The following is a 16,536-nucleotide window of genomic DNA, read 5'->3' as shown; positions in this document are numbered from 1 at the left end:
GGAACGTGAATGACCGCAGGTGGCGTTCCTGCCACCGAGCTCCTAGTGTAAAAGTCACTGGTCTCCCCCCATGTTGCAGTTTTCTGCCAACATTCTATATATTTATTAACCGTGTCCAGTTGACTCTTGTCCAAGAGGACGATGAGCACCTGTGAGCCCCTAACCCCAGGGTGGACTCTCGCTAGTCCTTCCAGTGCCCCAAGGGCCCCCGAGGTGGGGCTTGGATATGCATTCGAAGAGAATGTGTCTGATCCACCCTGGAAAGAGTTTCTAAGCTCCTGTTCACCAAAAACTGCACTGGGACTCTCCATGCGAGTGGTCTTTGAAATCTATGCCTTCTCTTGATACAGCGAAATTTGGCCTTGGAGTTCCAAGCTAAGCTAACGGTTCAAATCAAGCCTTTTATAGCTTACTGGTGTATCGGTTGAAGTAAAAGTTTTAATACTAAAGCATTTCTCTCTGAAACAAAGTATATTCAGTATCGTAAATGTTGCTGGTAGCCCTGTTTACACTCCTTTTCTGAATTTAACAGTTACTTTAAAAATCCTCTTTAAATCTGTCTCACAGTGATGCCTGGTTATTAGCTTTGCTGGTTTCGGGTGCACATGCGGGGTCCCCTGCACCCCTGCCTCACTAAGCGGCCCCTCTCCTTTCAGCCGTGAAGGAGGACAGAGGCGCAGAGGCCAAGGCGGCGGTGGCGGCGGTGCCGAAGAAGGTGGCTCCTCCAGGCTCCGCGGGGGGCCTCAAGCAACCCTCGCCCAGAAGTCTCCTTCCAAAGAAGTCCCCTCCTTTTGCAAACGCGGCGGCAGCCAAACCGGCCATCAAAAAGTTGCCACCGGGGTTCAAGGGCACCATCGCCAAGAGGCCGTGGCTCTCGGCTGCCCCCTCCCCCTCGGGCAGCACTCCCTCGGCCAAGCAGGCAAGGCTGGCACCTGTTGCTGCCACGTCTGCTTCCAGAAAGTTCCCCAGCTCCGCTGCTTCGGTGGGCGCCATCAGGAAGCCTGGGACCACCTGGGTTCCCCTGGCCTCTCCAGCCCCGGGACGCCTGGGCCCCGCGCGCCCCGCCTCGTCACAGCCAAATTCTCAAATTCGGCAAAACGTACGACGCTCCTTGAAGGAGATCTTGTGGAAAAGGTGGGCTGTTCCACTTTGTTTCTTATCTGTTAAAGTGGAAAGTTTTCCACGTAAAGGGTGGTGGTTTCACGATGGCCCTGCTGTTTAAGAAAAATGTCACATGTGGGACTTCCCTGGCGTCCAGTGGTTAAGACTCCACGCTTCCACTGCAGGGGGCACCGGGGTTCCATCCCTGGTTGGGGAGCTGAGATGCCATGTGGCATGGTAAGTGCAGCAGTTACCGTGGGGCTTTTTTCATTCCATCTAGAGTCACTGACAGCGAAGACTTAACCATGACAGAAAATGAAGTAGGAAAAGTTGCACTGCACCTCGAGAAGGAGATGTTTAACTTGTTCCGAGTCACAGACAGCCGGTACCAGAGCAAGTACCGCAGCCTCACGTTCAACCTCAAGGACCCCAACACCCAGGTGCGTGTCCGACCGTCAGGAATGGGGGCAGTCCTGGCCAGGGGCTGCCCAGGCCTGGGTTAGGGCACTGGGTCCCCCTGCGGCGGCGGGTGCGTGGCATGCTGTTCCCGTGGGGCCAGGCGCTCGCCAGCTGAGGTTCTTGCCACCTGCGCGCCTGTGTGCCTGCCGGGGCCCACGCTGTCTGGATCGGCCTCTTGACCTCTTGCCTGTGTTTAGAAGCAGGGCACATACTCTGACTTTCCATTTCGCCTTGTTAACCCGCTGGCAGAAGGGATTTCTTCTACCTTTGTCCCTAACACTGTACCTTCTTCAGTCAATTGTGTTTTCTGTGAAGTGGTCTTTGTAGCAGGGTTAGTGCGGTGGGATACTGGAGATCAGCTGCCCGAATTCAGGGCCCTTGTTCTCCAAGCATCGATGGGAGGCTCTGGGCCCTCGTCCTGCCGCGGGGCAGGGGCTTGCCTTGCTGCCCACCTCCACATCCTCTCTAGTATCTTAGAGGGTTTTGAACGAGTGAACAAGAGATGTTTGTTTACAGGGGCTCTTCCATCGTGTTCTGCGTGAAGAAATCTCTTTGGCAAAGCTTGTGAGAATGAAGCCAGAAGAACTTGTCTCCGAAGGGCTTTCCATGTGGAAAGAGAGATCGTCAAATCCTGTGTGTGCCGACGGGAGAGGCGGCTGCGGATGCCAGAAGCCTGACACCAACGCCGCCCCCAACCCCACCCCAGAGTGAATGAATAGCCTATTGGCATGAGAGAGTCCCCTTGGGAAAGAAGGGCTAAGGGTTCACGTTTGTCTGTCTTTTTCATCTTAGGTGATGGAGTCCGGAACTAACTTGCATAATGAGACTAAGAAGCCGACCGTTAAACCGGAAACTATTCCCGATATGGAAGATTCTCTGCCCGTATCAGATTGTGATGTAAGCGTTTAGGATTTCCAGTGCTCACGAGAATTGACAAAGATGATCCCGTTCCAGACGTTGTTAGGTGCCTGAATTACCGGGCAAGACGCGGGGCTGACACAAGTGTGTGTCGTTGTATTGCTTCTCAAGTACTTGTATTCAGTAGTCCTCTTCCTCTGTTTTCAGTGGTTCTTCATCACGTGAGATGTTTTTTCCGTGGGTGCTGCTAATTTGGAGAGGGGGTGGGAAAGAGATGGCCTCCTCTGCTTCTTGTGCTTTAGGAACAGCAAGAATCGGTGCGGGCGGCCCCCGAGAGGAGCGCGGTACCGCTGCTGGGCCTTGTCGGCGGCATGCTGCGGGACACGACCGGGCAGCACCACACGCACCTCTTTGACCGGAACTGTAAGATCTGCACAGGTGAGCCGATGTGGGGGGAGACTGTGGAGACCCTTCTCAGGACGGCTGCATTCGAACCAAGTTCCACAGTGGAAAGGCTAGAATCGTTTCTTCAAGCTTAGGAAGTGAGCCCCTACCTTTACAGTGTGGTTGTTTTAAAGCAGTGATCGTCTGTCTACCCATGGGAAGGCTTTGCTCTCGGATGTGTGGGACTTCTCACGAAGGCCTGCCTTCTGCTCTCCAGGTCAGGTTCCATCGTCGGAAGAGGAGCCAGCTCCGCACAGACGAGAGTGGTCAACTTCTGCCAAGAAGGAGGACTCGAGGTCCAAGCGTGACAGCTCTGCCTCCGAGCCCGCTCTCAGCTCAGCCGAGGATGCGGCCCCAGAAACTCTGCCTGAAAACACCTTGGAGCCAGACCTGGAACGCGCTGCTCGCGCCCATGTGGAGGGAAAGTCCCTCCCGGTGCCTCCAGCCGACGGCCACCCCGAGCCCTCCGCCCTGGAAGGCGCCCCCTGCCCGGCCCCTGGTGGCGGCGCAGTGCTCACCACAGTCACGGTGTCCGGCCGAGACCCCAGGACTGCACCAGGCAGGCCGAGCACGGGCACGGCTCCCTCGGCAGCCCGCCCAGGCAGCGCCCACCCAGCAGAGCCCCGACAGGATGTCCCGAAGCCTCTGCCGACCTCCGTGACGGTGCCCAAGTCCATCTTGGTCAAGCCGTCCACGTTGCCCGAGCCCAGATACCTCCTGTCGGTCCCGCTGTCGCCAAGCATCAGGTGCTGCCCCCGTGTGTGTGGTCTGAGCAGCTGAGCTGTGGCCTTTCTTTCAGATGAACAGAGGAGCAGTAATGAGTGATTCAGTCGTTTGGCTCTGAAATCCACCCAGATATACAACTCTCCTCAATTTTCTATTTTAGAGAGGCGTTTTTTTAAAGCTTCAGTTTTAGGATGACTAATTATCACCTTAGACATATAGTTGTTGAAAACTGGAATTTGAATTTACAGCCATCCAGTTTATTGCCTATATAGTTTATATTTCTTTGACCAGAATGTTCATATCATTATGATGAAGGTAATTAATTTGAAAAAGTAAGCTATCAAAACTTGCAGGAATTCACTTTGCTTTTATAAACACGTTCAATCAATCAATCAATCAATAAATCTTGGGGATTCTTTGGGCAGAGAAAGATTCACGTATTTTCTGTGGTTTTGTTTTACAGCATCTCGGAGTCCCAGTCCCCTCCAGAAGGAGATACCACCCTCTTTTTGTCTCAACTCAGCACCATTTGGAAAGGATTCATTAACATGCAGAGTGTAGCGAAGTTTGTCACTAAGGCGTTTCCTGTCTCTGGATATTTTGATTATCTCAGTGAGGTTAGAACCAGGAGGGAGAGAAGTGTGTGTGGGTGCATGTGCGTGCACGCGCGCGTTTTCCAAAGGCACTCTGATCCCGCGCTGGAGTCAGGCGTGTGACCACCTTCCTGCTGAGTGTCTGGACGCACAAGCACCTCTGAAGGCAAAATAGGGTTTGCCGGGCCGAGTCAGCAGGTTACGCAGTTTGGACAGTGGCGAAAATTCAAATGAGAAATCAGACCCTCCCTCTTTTCTGAAAAAGCTGAAGCTTGTCTTCCTTCTCCCTCTGTTCCGCTAGAGCTTGTGCCAAAGCTGGGTGTGCATGTGCCCACTGCAGGTGTGGCCAGGCACGGGTGACCTGCCCTGGTGTGGAGGGGTGCACATGACAGGTCTTTTATTTTTCAAAATTAACGAAACAGCACTAGCGTTTCAGACTTGACAAAGAGTGCTCAGTCTCTTCTGAGACATACCTGGATCTTTCCTGTATGTGTATGTTCATAAAAGACAACAGTACCACACTTTGCTAAATGTCATCCTATTTAGCAGAAGGTTATCCTCCGACCACCCTTGGGTTTGGTCACTCATAATCCCGGATGTTAGTCAACTAAGCAACATTTGACACAGTTATTGCCGCTGTGTTTGGGATACTTGCAGTTGTCTTAGTTGTGAATCTCGGGTAGTTTGGGGTGTGTCTCTCTGTGACGGCCACGGTTCCACCGGCCATTGAATCAGAGCTCATTTCACTTAGGACCTGCCCGACACAATTCACATCGGCGGACGGATTGCCCCGAAGACAGTCTGGGATTACGTCGGCAAACTCAGGTCTTCGGTGTCTAAGGTACCTGCCCACAGTCTAACCTCTGCACCCAAGGAAGAAGGGGTTTGTTTACACACGGCTCTTTCTTTGACGTCTCGTCTTGCGCCTTGCTACTTGAACTGTCTCTAGTTGGTGAGATGTTTGCAGGTGGACGTTGAAGTTGACAGCTGGCTAACCTGTGAAGGGGGGTCTGAGTAGCACGACGGTGGAAGCTTTGGGAAAGCGCATGTGCGGTTCAGAGTTAGAAATACAGATGCTGTGTCCCTTGTTGTCTGAGCTGATGGAGGAGAGATCGGGGGAGGCGGCTGGGCTGGAGTCTGAACCGCTGAGATGCGGACGCAGCTGTGTGTCTGCGTGTGCAGTGCTCTTTGGGGGAGGGGCTCTGGTTTTCACTGGGGTCACAGAAGGGTTACGACCCTGGTCTAGTTCAGCCCTCCCGTTTCGGAGGTGCGGGCAGCTCATCGCACGCTTAGTGGTCACTTAGCACTGTGTCAGACGCTGCCCCAGACTGGCCCTGCACACAGAGTACCCCATCAGTACGAGAGCCCCAGGAGGTGGGCTCTGTGTTGAGGACAGTGGGGCTAAGTAGTTTTAAAGCAGGTCCTCCGAAACCAAGATCAAACCCAGCAGTCTTGAGACTCGGGCCTGTGTCCTCTTGAGCAGCTCATTGTTCTGATGTGTTGGGCAGCAGGGCTGGGACAGTCAGAATCAGGGCTGGTCGCTTCTCTCCTCGCTTCCCTCCTGCTTTTGGGGCTTAGGTGCAAGGAGAAGGGGCTGCCTTTCCGAGTGGCCGCAGGTCAATGCTCCCCGCCCTCTGTTTGTTGCAGGAGCTGTGTCTGATCCGCTTCCACCCCGCGACAGAGGAGGAGGAGGTGGCCTACATCTCTCTGTACTCCTATTTCAGTAGCCGCGGCCGCTTCGGCGTCGTGGTAAACAACAGCAGGCACGTCAAGGACTTCTACCTGATCCCGCTGAGCGCCGCGGACCCCGTCCCCTCCAAACTCCTGCCCTTTGAGGGACCAGGTAGGCCCCAGGCTTCCGCCCACACGTCCCCCCCACGCCCTGCGGAGTCCGTCCCAGCGAGCTGCGTGCCTCACCTAGACCCGGCCTTTGGCAGCGGAACTTGGGAACAGGGGTGAAGCAGCGGATAGTGGAGGGTGGCACGGGAGGTCCCCTGAGGAAGGTGTGCATTGTCTTAGAAAAGTCCTGTGAAGAGGGACAACCCTGTCCGGAGCCCGCCCGCCTGGCATGAGCAGGGTGTTGCTGGCAGGGGCTGGGCAGTGCCGGGAGGGCGGGGCCTGGGCCTGGCCTGCGGGCTTGGCTCCTTGCAGGCGTCAGGCAGAGCCTCTTCGCTGCAGGCATTCGTTTTGAGGAGAAATGAAAACTAGCGTTGAGAGACAGGAGCTAGTTCTAGAAATAGTCACTTTGAAATCTGCTGCTCGAATTCTTGTCTTTGGCAGACCACTTTCTGTTCACTCATTCCTTAGAAAGTGCTGCTTCTAAAGAATTATTTGCAGGCTGACCAGAAAGAAAGTTCAGGCTTCTCAAGGGAGCTAAGGGTGATTCCAAGGGGGGCGTGGTCTCTGGGGACCCAACTCCCCTTAACCCTGAGAAGTTGACGGGACTTAAGTCTCGCCTAAATGGGAGTGTCTCCTTGTCCATGGCGCCCCCAAAACGGCTAAGCCTAAAAGATGCTGAGTGTAACCTACGGTGATGGCTCTTGAAGCACCTGCTTCTACAGGCAGTAGCTACGCCTGTGCCCGAGGCCTCCATGTCCATGGCCAGCGCCCCTGCCGCGGCCAGGCACTTACGTGCCCCGGCGGCTCTGCGGCTGGGCCCAGCGTCCTGGTCGGTCCCCGTGACCGCAGGGCTCGTGTCCCCTGACACAACACACGGAACTGTCTCAGTGCCAAACACGTTAGAAGCCAAGCTCTCCGGGGGGCTGTCCCACTCCTCGCGCTAAAGCCGTGCCGCCTGACGGGCAGCAGGGAGGGCTGTGGCCGAGGTTCTTGGCGGGCAGCTCCTGGGGCGCCGGCCGGCTCCCTGGACGCCGTGTTCCTGACGCAGCGGTGACGGTGGTGAAGCCGACTTTCCGATACCGTGAAGAGCCTCCGGTCAGTCACAAGGGCGGAAGCCTGTGCGGGGCCTAGTGTGAGCGTAGATCCTGTGACACGCACACTCTGCGCGTCTGTAGCAGCGGGACCTGGGAGGTGATGAAGCCCTGTTTCACCCCTCTCACGGCTCCACCTGCAGAGCCCGCGATGGGGTCTTCTTGCCTGACACCGTCCCGGTGCACCTGGTCACACGAGCAGGGGGCTGCCAGGTTCGGGGCCACAGACAGACCCTGAGGGGGGCAGAGGTGGACGAGGTCAGGCGTGGTGAGGAGGCAGGGGCGCGGGGGCCACCGAGGAAAGCCCCAGTCGGAGCCGCGGCGGGAGCTGGTGCAGTGCTGGGTTGGGGCCCGGCTGGCAGAGGGAGGGGGCCGCGCTGGGTGTTCCGGGGTGACACGGGGACAAGGAAGGCTGGGCAGGGCGCCCACCTCATCTGCTAAGTGACCACACTTGATGACCAGCGGAGTGGACATCACTCCTCCACCTGCATTGCCCAGGCTGTCACTTCCTGAAGGGGATGCTCAAAAGCCTGCAGGTGTTCATCCACAATAGAGAACGAATGTTTCATTAAAACAAAGTAGTAGGAGGGGTTTTGGAAACGTGATTGTACGGGAATTTTTACCATAAACGTTTACAGACTTTTTTTTTCAATCGAAGGGCTTCTAAATCTCAGCTTGTTTAATTTAGTATATATGTTTTTAATTCTAGGGGCTTTATTCACGGAAGGAAGAGCAGTCAGATGGGACGCTGGGCCTAGGCCAGGGTGCCCGGCCCTCCCGAGGGGGTGGGGGGCGCCTGTCGAGGGCCCGCGGGCATCTAAGGTGTGGACCACCCTGAGCAGAGGACAGGGACCTGCCTTCCGAGGCACTGCCGGGAGAGGGCCATTCTCTTAGGCTGGCTCCATCCGTGGTGTCTGCCTTCTGTCCTCACTCTTAACTGCTTCCTGAATAGCAGACCGTTTCCGTGACTTGCAGTATTGTCAGATAACAGCACGTCTTCAGTTTCTGCGTGTCTTCCTGCGTAGCTGTGTACAGATGTTGTAATCAAAGGCAAAACGGTGCTGAATGGAAAGTGCTTCTCTCTCCTTTGAAATCAATGAATATTTCATGGAAACTGGCCATCGTTTGTCTGAATTTGAACCATTTGGTAGCTCTTGGTGCCCATCCAGGTGCACTGTGACGGAGGACTGTCTCCACCTTGCTTTGCCTCAGCCGACGCCAGTGTGCTTCTGGCTGTGCAGGCGGCGGTGCTGCGCTGGGGGCGCCTGGACACGGGCGGGCGGACGGACGGATGGACGACGCTCTCCTCACTGGGACGCGGAGCCCTGGCTTTGCTCAGGTCTTAGGGACCCAAGAGTGGGAGCGGGCGAAGTCTGCATGGGAGCCGAGTGTGGCGGGCGGGCAGCTGCTTCTCCCTGTATTTGCTGGGTCTCTGCCCAAGTCCTCTTTGAGGATGGTTGCTGCTAACTCCAGCACAGTTTCTGTCCCTGCAGAGGTGGACGTTTTGTCTTGTCAGACTCAGACCATAAGAAGGTGTTCACTGTAAATACTGAATAGTGGAGCATGCCAGGTTGATTGAGGGGTAAAAGCCTCATTTGATAGTTGGGCAGCTTTCAGCTGGTTTATTAATTAAAACTAAACCTCATCTCCCGCCGTGCCACGTCCAAGGTGCATGGGGGCTGCTTCCCCCGCGGCCCTGTTGCTGACACACCCGGACACAGATCCTGGTTTGGGTCTTGGCTCAGGAAATCCACACACACCTTTTCAGCTGTCCCTCGTCCCTGGGTTTGTCCACTTCTCTCTTTGTACGGGTGGTCTGGGGCTGACCCTTTCTTTCACCGTGAAGACTCGGGGACCTACATGCAGCTAGGAAGGCTCGTTTCATCCACACGGGACATTGTGGACACGTTTGCTCCCGCCATTTGGAGGGGGTCGGGCAGGGGTGCCGACACCCCGGTGCTCAGTCTGACCAGTACCCCTTGTCTGGAAATGATAGTTCAGTGGCCTCCCACCTAGTTCTCATCTACTTGATGAGTCATAAGCCTCACCACTGCCCTCAAAGGGAGGTCGGTAAGTAAGCACCCCGCTTGTAACCATGGGACAGAGGCCCTGTGTGGAGCCGGGGGGGCGCCCCGGGCCCCCGGAGGGAGCCCTGTCTCTGCACGCAGCCAGCGTGCTCACTGCTGCTGGGCCGTCTCGGGGCGCCCTTTCCTCTCCAGGGTTCACACTCAACAGTGGGCGCGCCCACAGGGGCCCCAGGCAGAAAATGGGGCCTTCGGGGGAAAGCTGCCCCTGCCACCGCCCCAGTGGTAGTAGCCCTTTGACTGTGGCCAGCGTGCCCTTGCCAGGCGCCTGTCGTGAGGTTGCGGAGTGGGGCGGAGCCAGACGTGCACTCACCTCCCTAAAGGTCACTGCCGAGACCCCGGTAGCACAGTGAATCGTATTCTTCCACGAGTAAGTCATCTCCACGGTGCTCGTTACATTGCAAGTCTCCATGCAGCCATAACGTGCACAGGTGAAGTAGAGAAGGTTTGACTGCTTCAAAAACAGCCCAATTCAAATGTCAAATCCTGGGGAAGATTAGTGGGGAAATGCATAACTAACACTCCTCCAACTCTGGAGCTTTATTAGAATGCTTACGGGTGTGTGTAGATGAAGTAGTTGAGAGCTGAAAGCATTTAAAAATAGTAGCTGCTTAGTTAGATGCTGGTCTCCAGGGAGTTTACTGTTTTCGAAACAAATGTAAATGTTAAGTACTTGAATCCTACCCTCACCTGTGATGCCTGTGACCGCAAAGGGTAGAGTCTAGAGAATTTTGCCAAGCCTGGGGTGTATCGTTTTTGTCAGGAGGCCTATACAGCTGTTGCAAGCTGTAGGGCTGGCGCGCCTCCCGAGGACAGGACCCCGTCGCCCTGGGTTTAACGCAGGCCTTAGCCTCCACACACAGCATCTTTGCCCTGAAACGTGATGCATGCCGCAAGCCCTGGTGTTGGCACCTTAGAGGTTAAGCTCTTCACAGGTAGCATAGCCCATCTGCATCGAGGACAGTGAGGACAGTCGTGGGCCCTGGGCTGCTGAGAGGACGCCCCCGGCCAGGGCTCCCCAGCCCTCCCCGCCCCCGCCCGCGTGGCCGAGCACATTCCTCTGCTGCTCCTGCTCACGGGGCTGGCCAACGCTCCAGCCTGTGGCTCGGCTGGGGACCTGTTCTGCCAGCTCTGGGGCCGTGTCAGTGAGAGTCGGTCCAGAGAGGGCCACGAGAGCCAGTTGAGCTATTGACTATGCCCCAGACTGGATATTAGTGAGCTGTAAATTATTCAGTAAGTGGCTGTTACAGCGAGTGAGAGATTTACTATTTTAAGTTAAAATAATCCATTTTGATTAGAAAGCGAACTTGATAGAGTATCTTTCACATCTGAGCAGAACCATCTGGATGCCATGCTCAGTGCAGTGGGCCTGGCCTTCCTGTGTCCACGCCCTCCTTTGCCCAGCTCCTCCTTCCCCTGAGTCACCACTGTCATTAGAAGGGCAGAGGACATTCTGGAAGCCATTCCTCTCATCACGAGTGGGTGTCTTCATGGGCACCTCAGCCCTTGAATGTCAGCCTGTGAAACGAGGCGCTGAGCACAGTGGGGAGGGGGGCCAGCAGTACCTCGCCGATCCATGCGGATGCTGGGCCAGCCCAGCTCACTCTGGCATGCCAGGTCTTCCTCCTCCTCGGGGGCGGGATGGGACATCCGCCACCCTCGTGCTCGGCATGTCACCCCATCTCTGTTGGAATTTAGGAAGGGTGACAGGCGCTCAGAACTACACAATGGGTGTCTAGGGACAACTCTTTGATCTGTGATCAACTTCAAATCACAGAAAGAATAGGAAAAACAGTGCTGATTTTCTTTTTTAGTGAGTCAACCAAAAATATATAGCATGAATGTCTTTTACACAATAGTGATTCATGTGTAAATTGAGTTTATACAATTTGATTCATTTAAAATATGCTGTTGAAACAAAATTTTGGTGCCGTGTTTATCGTTTCTCCCTAACTTACTGATCTGTGACGTGGGCTTCTCTGTTCCCCTGTTGGTATTCCAGGTTTGTTATTACTGTGAGGGTGGCGGAGCCGTACAGAAACAGTAGCATTCCTGGTCCAGTGCACCACAATCCAGAATGTGTGGACCAAGAATTTGTTAAGAAATCATTATGTTTTAAGAACTGTGCAATGTTCTGAAATTCCCAGCGTGTTGTGCGCGTGGTCTGACCTCTGTTGCCCCTGTCCTGAACACCTTTGGGCTTTAAGCCGCACGTCCTGTGTTGACAGAGACCTGAGCGTTCGGTAGCTTTTGAGAAGTTACTGGTCATTGAATGTCTTTCTAAACCTGCAAGAACATTTGTTTTAGGCATTTTGGTCAGCATCACTTTTCCCATCAATTGTCATTTTGACACCAGTGACTCATGAACTTATCGAAGGGCGTGTGCTCTATGGATCCGTATAATTTTGTTGATCCTTATCATTGAGTTGTAGAATTGGTCCTTAATTGAACCTTTAATTTTAGTATGAATAGCTTAATTTACATATTGCAGCTCATAAGTTAAAGTCGAAAGGGGGTGCTGCCTTCCTGATTTGTAGCAAGAGGCAAATGAAGGAACACAGCTAAGAGTTTGTTTAGAAAACATCCTGGTACATACAGGCTTCCTTCCCAGTAGGTGAACGGCCTGGAGTGTGTGCGTGCTGGCCTTCCCCACCTCCCCCAGCGCGCCTCTACCCTAGCGTTGTGTATAATTGAAAATCTGTAATAATTTTAGCACTGGGCGAATGCGCGTGTGCATTGGGCCCTTGGTTTTGTGGTTTGTGGGCCCGTCAGGCTGGGCAGGTGCGCGGTGCAGTCTGCGTCTTTTGCAGCCGGTCTTCGAACACTTGGTTCTATTTTGCCACAGAATTTCCCCCTCCTCCTCCCTCTGGAAACCATCCCCCCGCTGCCCTTCACACCCAGAGTTGACCCCTGAAGGACAAAAGCTACAATTCGATTCTAAAATTTGCACAACTGTTTTGCTTTTTAGGTCTTGAGTCACCGCGTCCAAACATAATACTGGGGTTAGTAATCTGCCAGAAAATACAGCGGCCTTCAAATGCTGGCGAATCAGACAAGACAGAGGAGAAGCGGCCCCGTATTCAGACACAAGAAGAAATGGATGCCGTCCACCCCAGAATGCCAGCAGCCCTGCTCCCTGAGAAGAAGCCCCGCAAGTACCCGCTGTGCCCAGGGAACGCGGCTGTCAGCACCACACCCCCGGGGTCTCCCCCACGCCCATCCCCTCCTCCAGAAGCACCAGGTTCGCCGGCCTCATCTTCCGGGTTACAGATACTGTCGTCGCTCAAACCAGGAGCCACGAACACTGTCACAGCATCACCCGCGTCAGTGACGGTTGCGGTGGCCGCTTCCTCTGTCACTACTTCTTCAAAAACAGCTTCACCCCTAGAATATATCCTGCAGACTCTCTTTGGGAAGAAGAAGGCGTTTGACACCCCCACCGAAGAGCCTGCCGAGTCGGCCCCAGCCCCCCACCAAGACTCGAGAGCCAAAGCCGGCGGCGGGGTGCCGTCGGCGCTCCTGCTGGACCCAATTGTCCAGCAGTTTGGTCAGCTCTCAAAAGACAGAGCTCTGGAGGAGGAGGAAGACGACAGGCCCTATGACCCCGAGGAAGAGTACGGTCCTGAGAGAGCCTTGGACACTCAGCTCGGAGACCGCGGGAGACGCCAGGACGCGGACAAGGCCGCGGAGGCAGCTGAGCGGGAGGAGGTGGCCTATGACCCGGAGGACGAGACGATCCTAGAAGAAGCCAAAGTGACCGTCGACGACCTGCCCACCAGAATGTGTGTGGACGTGCACGGTGGGCCTGGCCCGCTGGCGCCCTCCCTGGCCGAGCGGCAGCAGATGATAGAGGAGCTCACCAAGCAGATCGAGGAGCAGCAGAAGCAGGTGGAGGAGCAGGAGGAGGCGCTCAGGCAGCAGAGGGCGGCCATCAGGGCCTCCATGGCCCACTTCTCCGTGTCGGACGCGCTCATGTCGCCGCCGCCGCCCAAGCCCACGCTCCGGCCGCAGGCCGCGGCCAAGGCGGCCGCGCCCCCCGCTGGCAGCCAGGCCCCGGGCCCGAGCGCCGAGGCGCGGCTGAGCCGGGACCCGCGGCAGGCCCGGCGGCTGGCCACGGAGAGCAACGAGAGCGAGGCCGCGCCCCGAGGCCCCCGCCGGCCAGAGTAGCGCCCGGAGGGGCCGCTGCTCCCCCGGGGCCACTTCCAGCCCAGGCGGAGCCAGAGTCAGCCCCTCCACCGTGGGCTCCGGGCGAAGAGGCCCCACTGCCGGCCAAGCAGGACGGCCCCCTGCGCGAGCCCACAGAAAGCCCGGGGCCTGCGGGCGCGGCCAGGCCTGCCCGGAAGGTGCTGCTGCCCACGCTGCAGGGCGCCTCCTTCCAGCCCCTCTTCCCTTGGCAGCACGACGGCCAGACCTTCCACCCTCCCGGAAGAAGGGATTCTTTCTCGGGTCCAGTGTACGCCTGTCAGGAAAAACCTCTGGGCTCTTGCCAGTACGAGGATCAGAGAACTGCGCAGTTTCCCGAAAACCGTGACTCCCTGGCAGCTGAAACCGAAGGAGACAGAGAGCCACAGCCCAGGCCGGGTGAGGGGGCCGGCACGTTCCCCACCGCAGCAGAGAAAGGGGGGCCTCTGCCCCAGTTCCAAGGCCAGCGGGAGCCTGCACCGCGCGTTCTCGGGATGTCGGGCCTTCACGGCCCCAATTTCACAGGCCCCCGGGGGCTAGTCCCTCGGTTCTCGGAAGAGAATTCTAATAACGATGGGCCGAGAGGGGGGCCTCCACCAGGCAGATTCGGGCCCCAAAAGGGGCCCATCCCTTCTTTGTTCTCAGGGCCACACGGGCCACCTCCCTACAGGGATGGGAGGGGCCCATCCGTTTCCCACGTGGGCGGGCCCAGGGGAGCAGGGCCGCCTCCATTTGGAGACCGCAAGGACCCCCACGGGGAGAAGAGGGAGTTCCCGGGGGCCCCGTACGGTGAGGCCTCGGGCCCCCCTGGCCAGAGCGAGGGGCCCGAGCAGGCCCCGTTCCTGGGAAGCGGGCACCGCGCCTTTGCAGTTCGGGGGCCAGAGGAGGCCTCTGCTGTCCCAGTTTAAAGGACCCCGAGGTGGCCCTCCTCCCCCTCAGTTCAGAGGTCAGAGAGGCCCCCCCGCGGGCCACAGCCTGGGCAGTTTGAAGGCCCCCGGGGCCAAGCTCCTGGATCCGTGCCGGGACCCAGGGGGAGGCAGCCTCAGCGGTTCGAAGAGCAGAGGGTCCACTCGCCGCCCAGGTTCACCGGCCAGAAGGCACCGGCGGCCTTGCCCTTTGGGGGACCCCGGGGGGCCACTCCCTTCCCCGAGAAGAGCGAATCGGTGCTTCCACACTTCCACTGCCAGGGCCCGGCCACCCCCGGAGCCAAGCCGGCGCCCCGGGCGCTGCTGGAGCTGCCCAGCCACCCGCCCGCGCCACCCACCGCGCCGGCCCCAGGCCCCGAGGCCGAATTCCGCGAGGGCAGGGGCCACGAGTACAGAGGCCCAGGCTGCAAGGGGCGGCCCCGGGACAAGGCCCCGGAGGAGCCCGAGGCCCCACCGCGCGACAGCCGCCTGGGCCAGGCCCTCGAGGACCGGCGGCGCGAGCGGGAGCGTGGGAAGCCATGGGAGCGGGAACGCGGCCGGACCTGGAGCCGCGAGCAGGACTGGGACCGAGGCCGAGAGTGGGACCAACCCCGCGACAAGGACACTGGCCGCGAGCGCAACGCGGGCAGGGGCGAGCGGCGCGAGTGGCACTGGGCCCGAGGACGGAGCTGCCCCCGCGACCGCAGACGTGACCGGGAGAGGTCCTGCAGCAGGGACCACGAAGGCGACAAGGCCCGCGAGCAGGAGCGCCGGAGGGACCGCAGTCGGAGCCCGGAGCGACCCCGGGACCCCAAGGCCGCGGCCCTGCGGGGCGCCGCCCCCGCCACCCAGACCTAGGGCCGCCCGTGAAGCCGCGCTCACGTGCTAAGCAGGTGGTCTTGGAAAGAGCTGGGAGCTGACGCACAGGACAGAACCTTCTGGACTTGAGAAATTACTGTAATTTTGTGTGTGATTATTTCTTAGCAAATTTCACACCTTTACAATTCTGACGCTTTTTAAATAAAAACAAAAAACTAAGAACTCTTTAACATGTCCATTTGAATGTACTGAAATGGGAAAGTACCTACAAGAGCATATTGCTTTTCAGATTATAAAGTGATCTTTTCTCATAACTTGACTGTTGTAAATTTTAAGGGAGTTTAGTGGACCTCAGAGCCATACCTTTCCTGACATCTTCTCATCTGTGATACCTGTTTCCAGAAGCTAACTTCACAGGGTTCGGGGCAGGCAGCCGCGTGTTTCTGTGCATGGCTGTGTCGGCTCGTCTCTGGAATGTTGAGAAACACCAGACTTACAGGTGCATCTTTCTGTTGTCAAGAAGAAATTTGAAATACAAATTTCAACCACGAAACAAAAACACATTTCTTGGTTTTGCTCAGTGTTTAGGTATCGCCTTACATGTTCCCCCCACCCCCAAACAGGATTAAAAGCAACATCTGAATAGAAATTGTGGAATTTTAAAGAACAATTTATTTTGAAAGGTGTAAATTTTACCAGCCTAAAGAAAGTGAGAAAAGAAAGCAATTAAGTGTACTTTAAAAGGCAGGGTGGGTGGAGGGAGTAGGTTTCTTTGATTTGGATAATGAGGAACCTATTTGTTTGTTGAAATTTACCATCTGAGCGGTTCGGTTCTCTGTCCCAGGAAAGGTGCACGAGCTCTGCACTGTGGTACTTGTCAGGTGACAAATCTCAACGTTTGTCGTTGAAACGGAACAATATTTGTGTAAAGCCTGAGATGAAAATAGTGATACTAGCTTAAGAACTGCCAACTAGAAAGCTTTTCACTGTGAGGCACAGTATATATACCGCTTCTCGTCATGTGTATTTTCCAAGTACTTCTGAAGTGCGAAAGAGAGAAAAAACTTGCTCATTTATTTGACTGTACAAGAAACTTTGATAATTTTTTTATATTTTCATAAAGTTACTTTTGCAAACATAAAATTAGAGAATTTCATTTTTTCTTTGAGTCTGTTCCATTGAACATCACTACAGATTTTTCAGTTTCTAGCACAAACGTTTAAGTTATGAGAACATCGAGAACTTAGCAATTTGGAGTGATTGGTGTTAGAGACCCTGTCATTAGGTTACGTTAAAGTGGCGGCGAGTTCCAACATCTAACGACATGTGAAGGCTTTTTTAGGTGTAAAACAAAATTTTTCTAATTTAAATACAACAAATGTAAAAAATCAAGTGTGTTTGTTTAGGTTTACTTGATAGAAATTTCTGTAAATTG

The 16,536-nt window shown here is 55.8% G+C and overlaps 1 protein-coding gene across 1 annotated transcript in view; it reads left to right on the top strand.

The window, feature by feature from the left end:
* LOC132490648 (death-inducer obliterator 1-like) overlaps window positions 1-16,250 on the top strand; it is a 31,956-nt gene extending 15,706 nt beyond the window's left edge. The window contains 13 exon segments of the mRNA XM_060099045.1: window positions 657-1,134; window positions 1,382-1,541; window positions 2,077-2,193; window positions 2,353-2,457; window positions 2,721-2,856; window positions 3,080-3,608; window positions 4,052-4,205; window positions 4,933-5,022; window positions 5,829-6,024; window positions 12,164-13,345; window positions 13,348-14,231; window positions 14,233-14,347; window positions 14,350-16,250. Of these exon segments, the coding sequence (XP_059955028.1) occupies window positions 657-1,134; window positions 1,382-1,541; window positions 2,077-2,193; window positions 2,353-2,457; window positions 2,721-2,856; window positions 3,080-3,608; window positions 4,052-4,205; window positions 4,933-5,022; window positions 5,829-6,024; window positions 12,164-13,345; window positions 13,348-14,231; window positions 14,233-14,347; window positions 14,350-15,140 (4,937 nt within the window). The 3' untranslated portion in view covers window positions 15,141-16,250.
* The last annotated feature ends 286 nt before the right edge of the window (window positions 16,251-16,536 follow it).

This window comes from Mesoplodon densirostris, chromosome 5, assembly GCF_025265405.1.
Source record: "Mesoplodon densirostris isolate mMesDen1 chromosome 5, mMesDen1 primary haplotype, whole genome shotgun sequence".
Classification (NCBI taxonomy): Eukaryota; Metazoa; Chordata; class Mammalia; order Artiodactyla; family Ziphiidae; genus Mesoplodon; species Mesoplodon densirostris.
Note: the sequence above shows the minus strand (reverse complement) of the source record. Positions and strands in the feature narration are given on the sequence as shown.